At 39.0% G+C, this 19751-nt stretch overlaps 1 protein-coding gene across 6 annotated transcripts in view; it reads left to right on the top strand.

The window, feature by feature from the left end:
- Positions 1-19751, top strand: part of POLQ (DNA polymerase theta) — a 57913-nt gene that overhangs the window by 5205 nt on the left and 32957 nt on the right. For 3 of the 6 annotated variants that reach the window (XM_056339633.1, XM_056339634.1, XM_056339635.1), the window contains 10 exons: positions 160-290; positions 1694-1850; positions 6308-6416; positions 9037-9256; positions 11161-11305; positions 11403-11549; positions 12616-12828; positions 16053-16195; positions 17386-17590; positions 18476-18618. In XM_056339633.1, coding sequence (XP_056195608.1) covers positions 160-290; positions 1694-1850; positions 6308-6416; positions 9037-9256; positions 11161-11305; positions 11403-11549; positions 12616-12828; positions 16053-16195; positions 17386-17590; positions 18476-18618 — 1613 coding nt within the window. The other 3 variants (XM_056339636.1, XM_056339638.1, XM_056339639.1) reach the window with 3 other exon arrangements.

Genomic DNA, 19751 nt, shown 5'->3' with positions numbered 1-19751 from the left:
GTTGTGGCAGTGGGAGAGGGGCATTTGTTGAAGAGTCCTGCCCCAATTTCTCCAGTAACTGCTTTCTATGCTAACTTTATGATGCTTGTTCCTTGATATTTTTTTTTTATACCTTTAGAAATTAATTTAAAACAAAGAGCTTTTCCCCCCCCCCGCCAGCTCCTACCAGTGCTGGAAAGACTCTTGTTGCAGAACTGCTGATTTTAAAGCGAGTCCTGGAGACTCGTAAGAAAGCTCTTCTCATCCTTCCCTTTGTCTCTGTCGCCAAGGAGAAAAAATGTTATCTGCAGGTAAGTAACATTCAAGGAGGGTAAATTTATGAGTTGTAATTGTTGGGTCACATTTTTTAAACAGTTAGAAGTTTTTGTATGGATTTTAGAAAAGAAATTTTGCAGAGTTGTTTCAGAAAGAATTTGTACATAGTTTAAAATTTGCTCTCAATCTAAGTTGGAGATAAAAAAAAATGAAAGTTTTAGCCAAAAAGGGAAACTTGGAAAAAATTTAAGGAGTTCATTAAAATATTTTATTTCAGCTTTGACTTTTACAGCATTGTTACTTGCATTTCTTCACAGATTTTCTAATCCACAAACTTTAAAACAATTTTCCAGTTAGAGATTGTGTCTGAAAAAATACAAATGGAAGGTATCAACATTATATGAAAGGATAGAATGATGTTTCAGCTTTCCTTTGGGTGTTCTACCAGAATTTCGTGACTTTGATTTCAGTTTGACTTTGCTAAAAATTTGTTCTGACAGAATGTTGTTATGTCTTGGCTTCCTCACCCCAGCTATTTAAAAACAAAATTACTGTGGGAACAGTCTTTTTAAATAAAAATATATTTTTCTTGAAAGACTTTCATATCAAACGTTTCCGTTAGTTAATATGTTGAAGAAACAACGGTTACTAAAACCAAATACAAAACCAGCAGGCATTTTTGTTACAGTTTCTGACCTTTAAGATGTTTTGGGTGTTAATAAACTGAAATGGTATCTTAACCTTGCACATTGCTAGGAAATGATGTAAACTGAGTGCAGAAGCTACTTTGCAGTGATTGAAGATGCTTTTGCTTTAGTCTTACAATGCTGGAGGATCATCGATGCTGTGTTGTACTACTCCTGGCCTAAGGTTTGGCTGTAGCTGCACTTGAAGACGTACGGTATCCTGTGCACCTGGTTCAAACATTCGTACCTTTTGTTAATGCAGTGAGTAATGTGCCTAAGCTTTGGCACTGCAGCAATAAGCCATGGAAGAAAAGAAGTCGTCATTTCTTGAATTTCAGTGGGAGATGTGACATCTTTGTGTTTGGGGTCTCACAATTTGGCTTTTGCCCAGGATTTCTCAGGAGCAAGGCTTCTTTGTACATAACCCACTGGTGTTATAAACTGTTGCACTGTGTGTTCTCTAACCTTTTTAATGGTAAATTTTTTAATGCAAAACCGAGGTCTCCATCTCTTAGTTCTGTACACTTTGTCCTGCAATGTATACTGTGTGGCCTCTGCTTTGGAAATAAAAAATGACAGCGGGGAAAAAAAAGTAGCAATAACTGGCTGAGCTATGGCTTTAATCTGATTAGTTGGCATTATAAGTATTAGAAATTGTCATTAAGGATGCAGGTTTTTATGTGATTCCAGCAGGCATTGGTCAAAATTCAGAGCTGTAACCTTGGCATGACATTCTGTATTTTTGAAAACAGGCCCTGTTTCAGGAGGTGGATGTAAGAGTTGAAGGCTATATGGGAAGCATGTCTCCTGCTGGACGTTTCTCTGCCCTGGATGTGGCTGTCTGCACCATTGAGAAAGCCAATGGTCTAATCAATAGACTCATAGAAGAAAACAAAATGGACTCACTGGGTAAAATACTACTTGTGTTGACTGTTATGGGGATGAGGTATATCATATACTCTGAGTACATGTGAAATTATGGGACACTGTTATTTTTTGCTCAGTTCTGTATGTGACAGACATGCCATATAGGAACACTGAGCAATTTTTCTTCTTGCAGAGCACCTCTGATTTGAATTTAGGAAGGCAGGCAGGACTATTCTATGTAGCTCAGTGGCTGGGGTGAGTAGGTAGAAGCTGCAGGTTTTAGTTTGTCTGATGTGGATGACAATCCACAGACAGTGATTAGCTGCAATAAGCAGTGATTCCTATAGCTAGAAAATGTCTTCTAATTAATGAAATTGAATTAAAGGTCTGGGATATGTTTGAGTTCAAGAATGAATGTATGTATATTTATGTTTTGAACAGGGACTGTGGCATCCATGGTTTATCTTCATTTGGCTCAAGGAGGAGGAGGAGGAATTGTGTTTAGTACTCATCTGGGTCCAGATAAGAGGAAGGAATACATACAGCTCCTCTGGGTAGTCAGGGTGACTAGGAGGGCTGTGACATTCATTTCTCTCTTGTAGTTTGCTCAAAAGACTTCTGTCCTTTTAACGTAGGCTTCTGGGTCACTGTGGCCCTGATGGCCACTAGATAATGGTAGTATTCATTTAGTATTTGGGAGGAGATACAAAGCCTGAAGAAGCCTTATGTTCCAGTGTGTACTTGAAGAGAGACGTTGTTTTCCTAGTCCAATCAGAAGTTTGTTCTTGACTTTGTTTCCCTAGTCAATAAAGCCATACCCGGTTATCTTTTGTACAGTAATTCCTCCCATCTTCGCTCTAGCCTGTAACCTAGCTGGTTGGTTACTATTTTAAGAATATAAAAATTGGAAAACTAGATGAGTATCAAACTGCTCTGAGACCTCCACCTATGAAACTGCTGTTCCATATGCATTTGCTGTCAATTTTCTTCAGCATTGTGTACCAGGAGAGTAAACACAAGAGAGAATAAGGGGAATAAAGTCTGGCAGTTTTTTTCAGTGGGAGATCATGGGATAAGAAATTTGCACCTGGATCTGTAGGGGCTGCATCACCATGAAAGCTTTAGACTGCTGGTGGGCTGGAAGATGAGTGGATGACCATGGTTGTGCAGCGTTTTAAGTTGATTTGAATTGAGGATCCTACAGTCCAGCCTGATTCTTGAATGTATATCTTCATCCCTTCCCTTGCAGGAGAACTGGTGATCATGCAGTTAGTTATTTCAATATATGGCTACTTAGTTTAGGATTTTTTTGTTTTAAAATAGGGCTAGTTTGATCCTAGGTCACCACTCCATACAAGCTGTATGCCATAAGGCAGAGAGTGTGGTCACGGTGTCCATATTTATGTTGGCCTAGGTGCCATGGAAGCATATTCAGTATACTGAAAAGTATTGTTTAATGATATAATCTCTCAGAAGTTAGAGATACGCCAAACCCCTTTGGTTGGTACCTCCATTTTATCCCTCATTTTGTTGTGCTCTCTAAGATGAATGTACCTGAGAAGAGTCATACAAGTATAATCAGCCAAGTGATTACAAGATTTTAATTTGAACATGTGTCCTTAACACCGATACCTCAAAGTGTGACATTTTTCTTTCACCATTTGAAAATGCATTTGCTGCAACCCTCAGTTTCCCTTGTGCCCCAATATGACAGCATAACTGAAATTAGGGTAAAAATGTGTGGGGTTTTTTCTTTATATGCTTATTTGAAATTAATTTTTAAATTAAATTTGAGTTTAAAAATAATCTGTTAGAAATTGACAAATCATCTATTTGGAGATAAATTTTTGTAAAAGCTGCAAAAGACGGGCATGAGCTGAAAATGCCAGTTTGTCACCTAAAGCAAGCTTGTCTGAGACTGCAAGATTGTCCCTTGTCTTGTAATTAATTCTAAATTTAGACCAGTTCATAACCAGGGTGTTCTATCTTTTGAGATGAATTATTGGGAGATGACTGCAGTTCTGGCTGGATTCCATCTCAAGCTTGGATTGTTCCTTTTGTTGGTGTCAATCCCCTGCTGATAGCTCATGTTGCCTTTGGAAATTGTTGAGTGAAACTCAAATTCTCTGCCTGGCAGAGCTCTCTTTCAGTTAAAAGCAATTTTGTGTTGCTAATTAGCATATAACGTGTGTCAGTTTTGAACATCCAGGTACACAGGAGATGATATTCCTCATGTTATTCAGCCTCTTGACACTGATGCTAAAGAAGTTTTTAGGAAAGTGGATTAGAGAAGAATCTGCAGCCTTCTCAACGTGTCAGCTGGGAATGGATTTGTAATGTGCTGTTGTGATACTTGTTTCTTTTCTTAATTGAAACAAAATTAAAAAATTACTAGTTGAATTAAATTTAAAAAAATATCAAATCCTTGCTGCCTGTTATTCAGAACTTTTTAGTTTTAAACAGGATATAGACTTAAAGCAGCCTAGTTATTTTACAGTAAATGTCTGCAATAGCTCTCAGGTACTTTTTAGTAGGTTTTTTTCAGCAGTCTTCTAGGGACACACCTAATTTGCTGACAGAAATAGGAGTCTGAGGCTAGCCTGATTTTCAGTAGCAATGCAATATGACAAAATTCTGGCCCCACTTGTACTCCTGAGCTTTTTGTTGAGCAGAAAATACCATTGCATGCTGGGACATGAAGTCCTCCTTGGCTTCAATTCTGCTTAAGATCAGGATAGCTTTGTGAAAAATACTGGTTGCCTGATTGCTCCTGCCGTGTTATCCCAGTGGGTGTGTTCTGAATGTTGCCTGAATAGATGAGAGCACTTGCATGTGTGACAGTAAGGTCCCACCAGCTTGCACACTGCCAGGGCAACACGATACACAGCTTTACTGTGGGTTTGAAATATGTATTACAGCTAAGTAGCAGCAGGAGGTATAGAACGTGTGTCCTGTACAACAAACAGTGGCGTTGCCTGTGCTTTGGCCTGTGGGTATCATTAGGCTTCATTTCAGGAAGCAAAATGTGCTGCTGCTTGGCACAAAGACTGGAAAGGTAACTTGTATGAATTTTACTTTGGTAGATATCTGATTACACTGTCCTGTTTCAGCTGCTGGAAGAATTCAGACAGACTGTTGTATGGGGAAGCAGGATGAAGCTTTTTCTGGTAGCTGAATAAATATGTATTTGGTGACCAATGAATTACCATTTTTTACAGGCAAGCATGGAATGGAGGAAGTACAGGAAGACAGAGGAGCTGGATGGGTGGGAGTTTGTAAAAGAGGCTGATGAAGCAGTGCAGCACTCTTTTCTAACTTAAGTGGCTTAAAAGAGAAAGGGGGAGAAAACAGACGGAGAGAGAAGGAACATATGTAGGAAGGAGAGGAAAAAAATGGGAAGGAAAAATAGCATTGAAACAGATAATATAAGGTCACATTTGCCCTTAAGCTACTGCTATTTTAGCTGTACTGGGAAGATATTACATAGCTTCATGAAAGAGAAAACAAAACTCCACAGCAGCAGAACTAATGAAGCCTCACGTCCTCTGTGCCCTGCTTTTTTTTTTTTTTTTTTACCTTCTTTCATCCTCTTTCATCCTCTTCCATGTCCCTGTGACCCTGTCAACTGGCCAGAAAGGGTTCATACTGCTGCTAGCTGGGATGTGTGCAGGAGGTGTGCTGGGTGGCTGAGTTGCAGTGGCTCTATGTTTTCTCCTCAGGGGAGACCCTAGTCTGGTCTGTTGTCTCCAGCTGCTGGTATTCAGAATGCTTCTTAGACATTCTTTTCAATATTTCTACACCTTACAAATTTGATGGAGGCAGCTAATAGATTAAAAAGTCCTTTACAGGAAGTAGGATGACAACAGAGCAGTCGTGTAAGGATTCCTTTTCACTAGAAAGCTAAAGCTAAATAGTGGAGCTCATTCAGGTTTGGTTAGTGAAAAAAGATATAATAGGAAGCAGGCTATGCCAGTGTAATTACATCTGCTCTAGGTTTTTTTTCTCACATTACTGCGTTAATAAGGAGTGATGTTTATAAAACTAAGATAGTGATGTCAACAAAGCTTTTGGCTAGCTCATTTGGGTGCTGGGATGTTCTTTTCTAGACACTCTGAAGCCTGAGTTTTACTTGCAAAGAGGTAATTTTTTGTTTTTTGTTTTTTTTTTAAAAAAAAGTAGTAATATATTACATTATAGATCCTGCAATACCATTTTGTGTAGTGGCTGGACTAACAACTCAACCTATTTATTTTTATTTTTTTAAAAGCTGATTTTTTATGTGTGTGATGTTGTGGGGGGTGTGAAATGTCATGACATTGGTCATGATTTATCTGTCTCAGAAGAATCAGTGACAGAAGGAAGCCATAGTGGTGTTGGTAAGCACAGCTGGATTTATGAATGTAAATTTCAGTTCATCATGTGGAATATGAAAAGATCAAGGCTATCTGTTCTTAGTTTGGAGTTTTGCCAAATGTAACCTGAATGCTTCTCTTTATCAGGAGTGGTGGTTGTGGATGAGTTGCACATGCTGGGAGACTCTCATCGAGGATATCTGCTGGAACTCCTCCTGACCAAAGTTAGATATGTTACAGAGAAGGTTGCAAAACGGTGGGTAGACCAGGATGTTTGTCTTTTAATGCTAAATTATGGATGACTCTAAATATTTTGTTCTCTGGATAATTGGAAATTTGGGTTAGCTTCAAGGTTTTTATTGGAGTGATGACCTGGACTATTTTGGTTATTAAGGTCTCATCATACCACCTCTCAGGGGCCTGCCAGTGTAGTCAAAACCTCTTTTCCTCGTGGTTTTCAATTTCTGTGCTACCATGGGATTTGTTCTCTCAGGAAAAGAAATAAGGCTGCAGCTTTCATTTACTTTTTTAGCCTATTTAATTTTTTTTAAAACTTTCTATTATTTCTGTTAATGTTTTTTGCTAGTAGATTTGCTCTGCTTAATTTTCCATTGTTTCATGGAACGAGGTATTTAGCCTACTGAAGTGTTCAGGTGTTGTGGAAGAGTGGGTATGCTGCTAACTTGTCAGTGGTGAATTGATCAGAAGACTGAAGAGGATGTGCCAGTAGTTTTCTGAGTTAGCACTGCTCAGGGTGATGTGTGGTTTTGCTTATAACATGTGATAGCCTAGTTGTTGCATAGTTTCTTGCCTTTAGCACAACTGATTGTCGAGATGTTTCCTAAGGGCTTTAGAGGCTTTTAAGAATTCAGTATCTAGATTCCCAGCACCAAACTGTCCAGTGGCTCCATAGTGCCCTAACACAGACAAAGGCAAATGGAGGAGATGGTGTATGGATCTTAATCTTTATTGGTGGTGCTGAAAGAAGACTCAAAATCAACTGTTCCTTTAGCACCAAAAGCTAGATTTTGTGTTTTCTCTGCTGCTTCCTGTCTTGTGAGTTGTACCAGTGCTGGGCTAAGCACAGACTACCTGTTTAGTTCTGGGGGAACTGCCATTTCTACATTGGGTCTCAAACGGACATTTTAGCCAGTATTTCCCATCCTGATTTCCAGGATCCAGCAGTGTTCTGGGTCTAATCACATCTGTCTTTTTCTGATATTCTCCCTGTAAGTCCTGGAAGCCAATACACTTCAGAGCAATGTGCGTGGTTTTGCCACTCCTTTTACCTTGGCTTATCATGTAGCTGCAGTAGAGATGCAGGTCCACTCTCTGCTTCCCTCCCTTGCATTCAAGAAGCAGGAAGGAGAAAACATTTGTCAGGGAAAAAGGGACAGATGCATCAAGGGATGTTCCTGGGAAGACACAATACTTCAGCCTTCACCATATAGGCACTAGGGCCCATATTCTCCATCTCTCCATCATGGTGGAGTTGACATTGGTTCCCCATACCACTTACTGACATGAAGGAGGTGACTGCTATTTTTGTTTTGGAATCCACTTGAGATTCCTGGAGTTGAAGACCACCTTTTCTTTGGTGGACACTTCTGGACCACTTTTGTGGTGCTTTCTTCCCTGTTATTTCATGGGAGTCCCTTTATCAAAATTCTTTAAACACTGACCAATTACCAGTGCTTTTAAGAGCTTTTGAAGTGGTTGGTGGGACATCCCACTGAAGTATAAGACTGTCTTTGCATCAAGAGAATGTTCTGTGGTGGCCACTGCAAACATGGGTACCCTTGCTAATCTGTGAGGCTTTTGAAGATGCAGCCAAAATTCTGCAGCAGATTTTTCTTCTCCCCAGTCAACGAGTGTGTTGTGGAGCTGGAACGTTTTTCATTGTTTGAGGTCAACAGTTGCTGTAGGGGGAAAAAATCTGCAACCTAGATAGTGGAGCTGTACTAGCAAATACTTGAAGAACTTGGATAAGAGAGAGCCTGCCTTTCCACATTTTCCTTATTTCTGTCTCACCAGTGACTGGCCTTTTTTACTCTAGCTTCTGGGTAGTCTTATTTCCTCTGTCTTGTCTTTGCCAGGACTACCAGGATCTTCTAAGAAGGTTCAGGCTGCTTCTGAGCTCATACTGATTTGTCAGACCTTTTCATTTTTTAAAGTCTCAATTTGTGGCTCAGTGCAATGCAAATGAGTAGTTTTCAATGTAGGCTTAGGAGCATAAACTCCCCCCAGTTGTGTGGATGTAAAAGCTTGAATAAAAATATACATTTGGGTATCTAAATTAACGGTTTGTGTTTTCAGGCCAATGAATGTTAAGAGGCCATTACTTCTCACTGCCTTTAGTGGAAGCTGCTGTTCAGCACTTTGAGAGCTGAAGCTGCTTGCTTCTTTGCTGAACTAAGGGCTTTGGTTTCCAACTCTAGGAAGACCTTACTCTAGTATAATTTGTCCTGAAATTGAAACAAATGGGAGTGTTTTAATTAAGGCATTTAAGCTTAGAAAGACTGCAGTAGAGATTGAACCATTTCTTTATTCCCATGTTTTTGTTAATGGCAAGGAAATAGTTGATTTATTTATTTCAGTTTCTCCAAATATGCAGTCAGTTTATGGCTGCCGTTACCTAAAGGAGATTAAGGTTTAGGTTCAAAATGATAAAAAGTTGAATTGTCTTGTTATCAATGCATAATTTGACATTGTGTTTGCCAAGTGTGGAGCATGGCTTGTTTCTTTGTTAAGAAATTGAAAAAACATAGCTTTGCACTTTAGATGCTGGAAGGAAGTAGACTTAGTTGTTCTGAACACTTTTCCAGAACAGTAGCCTGTGTTGCCATTAACTTTCATTTTCTTTTAACCGCTTCCAGGCAGGTGAAGATGGCCAGTCACAGTTTTGGTGGGATACAGATAGTAGGCATGAGTGCTACCCTCCCTAACTTGGGACTCCTAGCCTCATGGTTAGATGCAGAGCTATACTGCACGGATTTTCGCCCTGTGCCCCTCAAGGAGTGGGTGAAAATTGGCAGCAACATTTATGACTCCTCCATGAATTTAGTGCGAGAATTCCAGCCCAAGCTTCAGCTGAAGGTAACAAAACTCTGAGCACTGTCTTTGGGATAACATCTTTTGCAGAGCTAAAGTTAAAAAGGCAGCTACGGGTATGTTTTAGTTTTTTTTTTTTAAATTAGATGACATTCCTGACTTCATTGTTTACTTCATAGATGGTATGCTCAAACTGAAAACAAATTTTTTTTTTTGTCTTCTAATGATTTAAACAAAAACCAGAACAAACATACTCACACTCATGAAATTCTCGGAAGTTTCTTGAATCTGACTTGAAGATAAAGTTGACTTTGCAGTTACCTTGTTTCTGAGCACGTGACAGGTATAAAGAGTTTGATTCTTCCCTTACCCACCACCCTATCTTGTGTCCTGGAATCCACTTCACTTTCATAAATGAAGGTAAGTATTTCCTGGTTAGGTCAATAAATTTGCATTAATTGATGGGAGAATATTTTTGCATTAAAATCTGGTGTTGAACCTACTTTTGTTAAACTACTGAATGATCTAATTTTTTCAGTGATTAGAAGGCAGATGTCCATCCTGATTCTTCTGAATCTCTTTTCAATATTTTGTCCTTTTGCACACTTGAAAAGGATATGAAAAGTTAAAGGTAACCTACTATAATGATTTGGAAGAACCAAATGCGTAGAAGTGGGAAATTTGGACTTTCTACTTGAAGGTTCCTTTTCTGTGCAGTTTTTGAAGGGTGAGCTCTCTCCCCAGTCCTTTCAACGGCTGTCTGTAATACTAGTGCATTAGTTGGACAATATGTGCTGAATGCCAGCAGGGTTTTGGAGTGTTTTGTACCCAGTTCTCCTGCTGCACAAACATTCTGTTTTCAGTAGCATGGTGGCACAGCAAGGAAAAAGGATCATAAAACAAAAGGGAATGTACATGACAAGAATATCTGGAAGCTTGCTTTCATATGGTCATATTGAGAAGGTGATGTTACATCTCCTTTTCTGGATATTTTTTGGTGGTTGCTTTGGATAGGTCCTAAATTAAGTGAGAGGAAGAACTGAACTAGGTTTGTGACTCAACAGTTTAAGGGAACTGGCTTATTTTCTAAGACCGGATGATCCTCTTGGGCTTGAAATCTATCACTGGACCTTCAGATTTCTGTTGTGTGCCTCGGACTGGACCAGGAAAGGGGACTTGACCTTACCACTTCTGATGAATTTGGCTGAGTCCTTACTGAGCTTTTGCTGTGTATATGCAGTTCCTGCCATTGCTCCCTTGTTTGCATTTGCATTTTAGTGCTTTTTATTTCTTAGTGTACGCCTACATTTTCTCTTCCTCCTTTGGCCTGCTTGCTGAAAGAGAATCTGGCTTAGCCAAGCAAAACAGATCAGTCGCAGGAACTCTCTGAGGATGTTAAAGCCAAAAAGGCAAGCTGTAAACAGTAGGGTTTTGCATGCACATCTGTATACGTATCCATAAAAGCCTGCCGCTGTATCCTGAATATTGCAGTCTTTGGTCAGCAGTGCTTGCTGGGTGCATCTTATTGGGGATGCTTAGATGACTACATCTCATGCTTTTAGTTCAGACATTGTTAGTTACTGTAGAGGGATGTTTTCCCTTGGGGCTCTTCTTAGTTCTTCCCCACTGCTGTTAGCCATGACATGGAGGTTGGAATGACTTTTTGTTGCATTGTATGGCCTTCATTCAGAAATGGATTTATGAAAGCAAGATGTAAAACCTTAGATTTATTCATGGGTAGGTTTAGGGCTGTCCTCAACAATGTGGTCGTATAGTGCTTGGAGTTTCTAAAGCAAGACAGAAACTGAGATAACAGTGCTCCATCTGCTTTGGTTGCTCCTCTTTCTGATCTGAAGTAGAAGATTCCCACTGTGACACAGAAGAATGGACAGCATTTACAAACCCCATTCAGTGTGAGAGTGCATTGAAAATATTTTGTCTCAATTCAGGGAGATGAAGACCATGTTGTGAGCCTGTGTTATGAGACTGTTTGTGATGGCCATTCAGTCCTGCTTTTCTGTCCATCCAAGAACTGGTGTGAGAAGCTGGCAGACATCATTGCCAGGGAATTCTACAGTTTGCAACAGGCTGAGAGTAAGAGAAAAGTAGTTAATAGAAGACTGTAGTATGCATAGTGCCTTTAATGAAAAATAATTTTAGTAGAAACTATGAAAATACTTTTTCTCCCAAGGTTCTGCAAAAAACTCAGCCCTTGCCCCAGTTGCTGTGGACAGAAAAGGGATTGATGAGGTTCTGGATCAGCTAAAGCGTTCTATCTCGGGCCTGGACTCTGTGCTCCAACGTACTTTGCCATGGGGAGTGGCATTTCATCATGCAGGTATTCCTGAATATCTTGGTCTTGAATTCCGTAATGATCAAGTCATATGGGTTCTTTTTGCTGTGGTTACCAGTAATTTACCAGTTGCTTTTGTAAGCCTTCCATAGCTTATGACTGAATTAAAGTGCTTTGAGAATCTCACAGTTAAAAGTAAACTCAAAATTCTTCTATTGTGGCCAAAGGCTTTAATTCACTAATAGTTACGATAAATCTTTCTGTTGTGTTGGATAACAGCAACTTTTTAAACACAACTTAATTTTTTTTGGTGAAATGCCTGAAAAATTAGCTGATTTGCAGCTCAAGCATTTTCAAAGCTGCCAGAGTATTTCAGAGCAATTTTGCTAAACTTAATACTGAAATAGATGAGTTAATAGAAGTGGTATAACACTGAAGAAAAAATAAAAGGAGAATGAGCTGCAAATGTGTCTTGTTAGATATTTTAGTTCTTAGTTAAGTAGGTAATAGTGTATGTCAGCTCTAGGTCCGCTGAGAGAAAGGACTGACTCCAGAAGAGCGAACAGTAGCTATAGCATTGGATATGTAGGGGGAATAATTCCAAATACTTATAGAGTGTGGGTTTCTTTCTCAGGAATAAAATTGCCCTGAAGCCCTCAAGGAAATGTAGAAAGATATATATTAGACCTATAACTTGGAATGGAAATAATGAGGGAGGATTCCAGGGTCAGGATGGCAAAGACTAAATCCTAGTTCTCTGCAGTGTTTGTTGCATCCAGTTTTCTTCTTTTTATTTTATTTTTTTATTTACTTGCAGTGCTTGTAGATGTGTAGTAAATAGTTGTTCATCTTGCTACAATGTGTACAAGCACCTTAGAAAAGTTAGTTTATAACTATTACTGTCAGTTGGATAATGAAAACTTAATGGTAAAATTCTGCTTCACTTATAGTTCAGAAGAAATTAACTCATTTATTGTTGTGAGTCTAGTTCCTAACACTGAATGGCGTAATGTTCATTAAATTTGTTCTTCCCCTTGCTTGACAGTAATGTTATTAGCTCTTAAATGCAGTCTTACCATTACTAGGTTCACTAAAAGTTGTCTCTCCTCAGGTCTTACTTTTGATGAACGGGACATCATTGAGGGAGCCTTTCGTCAGGGCTTGATCAGAGTCCTAGCAGCAACCTCCACACTCTCATCTGGCGTGAATTTGCCTGCTCGCCGAGTGATTATACGAGCTCCCATGTTTGGTGGCAGACTGCTGGACATTCTTACTTACAAGCAGATGGCTGGAAGGGCTGGCAGGAAAGGAGTAGACACAGAGGGTAAGCAGAAGCTTTATTAACATTCTGTAAGAATGGTGTTAACCTGATTAAATCCAGGGCAGTGCTTTGCAATTAGTGACTAATCATGATGAATTCCTTTGGTATTCCGTATGATTAAGTTAATCAAGATGAATTTGTTTGGTATTAATGGAGTAAAAATTGTAATTCCCAGGGGATTCAGTTCATTGCATGAGACTCACTTTAGTATTTACATGTCAGTTACTTTAGGAACTAACGGGCTATTTCCTCCTTCAAATTCTTGTTAGCTTCTAAAGCTGTGTTGTTAATTTGCCGTAATTCTATGATCCATGGTCAATTTACTAAAGCATTTACAGTGAGCTCTCATTGGACAGGCCTAAAATGTAAGAAATGTATTTAAAGTCTACAACCATAACTTGATAAATCTCTTGTCTGAAGTTCAGATTTGGATTTGTTAAACTTCCACTAAACTTAACCATAACTTTTATGGATCTTGAAAGTAGTGATGCGACAGAGAGACAGAGAAATATGAACAGTAGTTCATAGATAATATGGTGTCTTCTTGCATACACCAGCACTGATTGATGTTCAACAAAATAGTCCTGCCTGTTACTTTAACTTGCAATGGAAATTTATCTTCATGGATGGTATTTGGAAATATTGTATTGTACAAGTATAAACACAGTAGAAAATAAGAAGTTCAGCAGAAGTGGGAAGTGGGATTTACCCTACTGATGGTTTGATTGGTGCTTGCACGAACCCTATGTAAGCAGACTGTTCTTACATTTAACTTTCTATTTTTGCCAGAGTAGCATAGCAACAGTATGTTTTGCGACCTATATCTCTGTGAGCTATCCCTATGTGTTAAAGAAAAGGGCAGCTGCATGCTGTATTTTGAAATTTTCCGGACTTTGTCATTTGAGTGTAGCTGGCAGGTGTAAAATTAAGTTATTCCTTGAAGTTTCTTTTCCCGCCCCCCCCCCCCCCCCTTCAAGTTACAATAATTAGTACCCTTTTTTGATGGTTCTGATGTGACTGCGTTTTGCACAGTAAGCAGTTGATTTTATGCTGATGAGCTTCATGAATGTGCCTTTTTTTTCCACTCTGCAGAGTTTTTTGGATGAGAACATAAAGCTATATTACCAGCTGCTACTCTTAGCTGGAAAAAATACCTTATCTAGATGGGAAATTCAGCTGACAGACAGAAGATAAATGCTGTTAGGTTGATTTCCTCCTCCCCTACCATCATTGTAGTGTTGCATTGTCTCAGGTTTTGATTTTTAATTATTTTTTTTTTTGTGTGATTTGTTGGAAATTTAAAAACCTCATTTCAGAAAATGAAATGGGATTATTTTTGCATTCATCAGAACTGTTGTATTCCCAAGATGAAATAGGTAAAGCTGTTCAATATCACTGAACAAAACCTAGAAATATAATAGGGCCTTTTTTGCTTTTAATGGAGCTTTATGCCTAGATAGCCAGAGTCTTCTGGTGTTTGTCTAGTCTGATGCTAACCTAGACTTCTCCTCTCATCTGAAATGTTCATAAGGGATCTCAGAACAGTTTAGCCATGTCCCTGTCTGTCTGTTCCTTGTTGTGTCAGTCTGTGTCATGTTGTGTGTCATGTGTCCCCCCCCCCCCCCCAAGTTTACTAGGTTGCCATTAGTGGCTTTAAGTTCTGAGTGGCATCTTGGGAAAGGGTTTCCCCAGGTCTTGAATGATTGTTATGTAATGTAGAGCCAGGTGATTACCCATCTTTTGTTAGATTTATCACACTGAAGAGTTGAAATTTTCAGAGGGAAGTGTAGGTCATGTCATAACCCAAATAAAAATGAGTGAACATTCTTCATTGCTGAAATCAAAATGAGCTTTGCTTTCACAAAACAATGCTTACAGACAGTTTATCTTCTGTACTTTCAGCTCTGGCAACAGTGCATGAACAACAGATGTCAAAAGTTTCAAAATCACAGAGACACATCCTCTGAACCTGTCGTTCATGCTGTAACTCATTTATATAATCATATTTAAGCTGTATTTGGTTACTCACACACACTGCAATTTGTGTTATTTATTCTGTTCATTAAATTTACATGCTGTGTATTTTCTTTACCTCTGGATTTGCTAATTGTCGTAGCATTGCCATGGCTACATTTTTATCATAACTTAACATCCCTAGGATGTTACTGAGATACCTATTATCAAAATTACCTTGGTCTCCAGACTATGTGCACTTAAATCTTAACAAGTTATTATAAACCTATCATGGTATTTACTGTACAGCTAATCCAAATCTAATGCCCTCTTCTTATTCAAAGGCAAGCTTGTCCTACCCATAATTCATTTATACTGTGCCAGCTGGCAAAGCTTCTATCTATCTAGGTCTCCCAGGCACCTGGTTTCTCTATAGTGGCTTTGTTGAAAAAAATCTCCTTTATGTGACCACTGCATTTTCCAATAGTCTGTACTGTGATCTTGTTAAAGGAATTGGTCCATTATTTTTATTTTTGTTTCATGGCTCTGGGAGCTTTTTTGCCTCCCACAGAATTTTGGTAGCGAGGGATGAATTTAACAATGTCTGATAGAGAATTTTAAGATAAGGTATGTTTAGACGTACTTTCAGTGGAAACCATTCAGGATACTTAAGTTTTTATGTGTATGTGTATAAATGCATAGTAACTTAGATTAATAACTTTGGATTTCTGAATTAGTTTGCTATCTGTGTTATTTCATTTTGGGAGTGGAAGCTGGTTGACTTAATACAAAATGTCAAAGTGCTGTGCAGCTTTTATGTGTTCTTCTTGCTTTTGAGAATCTTTTCAGTTTAATAATGTAGTGCAGAAGAAAAACTTATGCCACTATGTATTATAGTTCCAGTCAATTCCAGAACAAGAAGCAAGAGTGTTTCAGCAGCACAGCAGATGCATAGAGAGGCTATGGAAGCTCCTTAGCTGATTCAGCAAGACTCTGACCACCTTAATGTAACTTTGACATTTGCTCTGCTTTTAAGTCTGAAGTGTTATGCATTTGTGGAGTTCTTACATAGCAAGGGATATACACTGTTCAAGGCTGTAAAGGTTTTTCTTCTTTTTTTTTATTCAGCTTTTTAAAAAAATGCGTACAGTTTTCCATTTCAATAATATGTCCTTGGTGAACTGTATGTAGCTATTACAGCACTAAGATGCAATACTACGGTCATTGTTTTGTTTTGTTTGTTGTGTGGGTTGTTTTTTTTTCTTTTCCTGTAGGTGAAAGCATTTTAGTTTGCAAGCCCTCAGAAAGATCAAAAGGAACAGCTCTGCTTCAGGGATCTCTCAAGCCTGTTTGCAGTTGTTTGCTTAGAAGAGAAGGGGAAGGTGTTGCTTCTAGCATGAAAAGAGCAATACTTGAGGTACGGGATACACAGAGAGGGATTAGAACTGTGCTTGCACTCTTGTAACTGTAGGATGGTTTCTTTTGTGACAGCATCAGATGTTTTCTGTGCACTTTCTTTCTCTTCTTTTTTCTCCTGTTTCAACCCAGGCGGCTTCGGAAGAAAATCACCAGGGTCTGCCAGCTTGCTTCAGTAGTCAGCATTTTGTTTGGTATATTTCAGTCTCTGCTTGCTGCAGATTAGGATGTGAGCATGCTCGAACAGGGGCTACTAAGCTTTGCTTTTGCATTTAGATATACTCAAACTGCAGTCAGAAGTAAGTGTAATTATTAAACTTCATGTGTGACCTGACAGTCTTAACTGGGAGATACTTGTAAATTATTGATCCCAGAGGCTTTGTAGACTGAACTGGGCCATGATGACATTTGTAGAATGTTGTAGGGTTCCTTATTTCCCCCCTCACCTACCTCTTTTGCACAGAAATTATTTGAATTTTGTAAATACATTTTTGGTGAACAAACAGATATGGTACTCAATTTGGTTCCTCTAGCCCACCCTCCCCTGTAGAGTTCCCACAGGAGTAGAAAGGACTAAAAGGGTGTTACTCCACATAGGTGAGCTTATTTCTTTTTCCAAAGCTACTTTTGGGCTTGAACTGAGCTTAGACTCTTTAAATGCAGTTTGTTTGCTGTACTACTACTGTCTTCTGAAGGCTGCTGTGGTACTTAAAAGTTGGTTGTGATTTCATAGATTTTGAATTTTTAGCAGACGATGGGATTTTGTAACTGCTTTTTTCTACATAAGAGCTATCTAAAAGATGGGGGTTCCTTTTTGGTGGTGTTGCTTTATAACACGAAAAAATCCATTGTAGGCTAAAAACCCAGTGTTGGCTCAGCAAAACACCTAGGGCTGGTCACAAATATAAACTATTACTATGTGTATGTCCGCTATCAAAATAAGATTTTATAATTAATTCCTTCCTGTAGCTTAGTTCTCTTACTTCTACCTAAGGTGTCTTAAGTTCTTGCCAAGAAACATCCTTGCCAAGAAACATCCTTAAAGGTTGGCAGTTGCTTTGCCTCATGTTCCCCTCTCATGCTGATTCTTTAAAACTCAGGGATCTGACGGATCAATCTCTTTGATTCTCTAATCTGATGTTCTATTCTACTGCTTCTCTGGAAATAGGAACAAGTAGTTTTCTTCAACAGGTCATAGTGGGGGGAGTGGCCAGCACTCCAGATGATGTGCAGACCTACGCTTCTTGCACTCTTCTTGCATCCAGCTTGAAAGAAAGCAAGTGGGGAAATGAGAAAGCACAAGACAAAGTGCAGACTGGACCTATTGAGGCTTGTGTGGCGTGGTTGCTGGAAAATGAGTTCATTCAGGTTCTGGACTCCGGCAATGATGTGAAAGGTAATGTTAGTGTTCTTCCCAGTGATTGCAGTTAGCAGTTTTGAATCGGTAAATCTTCTGCAGCTGGGTAATGTTCAATATAATGAACATTTATAATGAGGACTTCTGTGCATTTTTGTTTTTATTTTAAAGTATCATGTGTATCATGAATATTTTAGCTTTCTGGAGGGTGTCTTTATACCTGCTTTAACATTTTTTGCATGCATGTGTTCTTGGAAGGCCTCTCTGTGCACGTCACCTCTGAGACTCATGTGTCCCGGTCTACAAATTCCCAAAACAGCTTTAAACAAGGCATACTTTTACCACAGGTTTTGTGCACATTAACTGTAGACTATGATTTTTGCCTTTCTGAGGAAGAACCAGTACATTCTAAGAGAGTATGGGTCTGTTCTAGAACTGCTTGGTATACATGGTTGCACTTTTTCCTGATTTTGCTGTTTTCTTAAAATGGCTAAGGATGAGACTCTTCCAGGAATAGAAAGAATCCCCATTACAGGTTGATTTGTATCTCTCTTTTAAGAAAAGATAATAGGAGATATTTAGTGTTCCTAAGAAAGGAATACCCAAAATGGTAACTCCTAGGTAGGTTGGCAGATGGGATTCCAGTGTTTTCTGTTCAAGTAGCTATCAGAACTGTTAGTCTGAGTAGTTGGAGGGATCCAAGCTTGTGATCTGGCCTCTGAAAAAGACTAGTTTAGACTTAGGCAAGTCTAAACCTTTTATTGTTCCTATTTTTCTGTCCTCGGAATGGAGAAATATGCTATTTCTTGAAAAAGGAGTTGGAAAAAGTTAGTAGAATTGATATCTGTAAAATACATTGCAACCTGAAAATGAGATATAAACTTGTACTAAATGTTCCTCTGTGTATTTTTATTTTTTGAACAGCAAAAGTTTATCATCCAACACATCTTGGCTCAGCTACTCTTTCCTCTTCTCTTTCACCAACTGAAGCCATGGAAATCTTTGCTGACCTGCAGCGAGCTATGAAAAGCTTTGTTCTGGAGAATGATCTGCATATTGTCTATCTAGTAGGTTCCTCATTCTGTGTTTTGTATTTTGTACTGCCAAAACTAAGGAAAGGAGAGGAAGCCCAATGCAGAATTTTTGAGTGCTCCGTGAATGCAGGGGGAGTTTCTTGGGCTTTGCTTAGCTCATCCTTCATGAAGAAAGTTTTCTAAATTGAATGTTCTTCAGAACTGGTCTGTTCCCAGACTGTCTGTTATGTAGGCAGGTGCTGCATGTCTGTCTGAGCGCATTGCTATCACTCTTGACTTTGAAAGATTTCAGAACTTTGGGTGGAGGATAGTGGTAATTTTTTGGAGACACTTGAAGTTGATGAAACAAACTGGGTTTGTTGTGTGTTTGGTATCAGCAGGCTGCCCCTCAGATTGCTTTTGGAGGCTCAGAAAACTTTTTAGGTTTTAGCATCTGTTTTGCCTACAAAAAGCCTCAGAGAACTACACTGCTTTCTTCCTGTGGGTGGGCTTTCTTTGGTTCAGTAACGGTGAAATTTGTCTCTGATTTAGTTTACTTGCTTGGTGATGCTGCCAGGGCTAAAGAAAGGAATGCAATAAATTTTTTGAATGGAGAAAATTCCCAAATTTGTCAAGATTTATGTGCATATACAGTTTAAAAGCTAAGCAATGCTATTTAAGCCTTTGGAGAGGAAGCCATGAACCTGTGAAGATTAGTGAGGAAACAAGATGGAGTTGCAGTGAACATCTTGGGATTCACGGCTGCCAGAGGCCTGTCATGCAATCGTCATCCAAAATTGATGGTCATCTTTAGCCTCTTTAAGTATTAAGTATATTCTCTTTACCAGGCTGATAAATCAAAGACAAAATTTGGGCATCTTGCCTGAAAAAGAAAGTTCACTCCAAGGAGAATATGCTTGCAGTTACAGGAGTTGTTAAGCTAAGGGGACAGGGGAAGGCAAGAGTCTGAGGGTGCCTGTCTCTTCTTGGTGTGTTCATTAACCTAGTTATTGGCTGATACTGATAGATTTTTTTAATTTTTTTTTTTTTTGTCTACTAGTGTCCCATATGTACTCATATCTCTGTTTTAGAGGACCACCTTATATTTTGTTGTATTGTTGCTAGGCAAAGTGGACTGTTTTGTGTCGTGCACCAGTGATATTTTTTTTTTCCTGTTTGCATCTCCA

The sequence above is a fragment of the Falco biarmicus genome, chromosome 5, assembly GCF_023638135.1.
Source record: "Falco biarmicus isolate bFalBia1 chromosome 5, bFalBia1.pri, whole genome shotgun sequence".
Taxonomy (NCBI): Eukaryota; Metazoa; Chordata; class Aves; order Falconiformes; family Falconidae; genus Falco; species Falco biarmicus.
The sequence above is the reverse complement of the archived record's forward strand: the minus strand, read 5'-3'. Positions and strand labels throughout refer to the sequence as shown.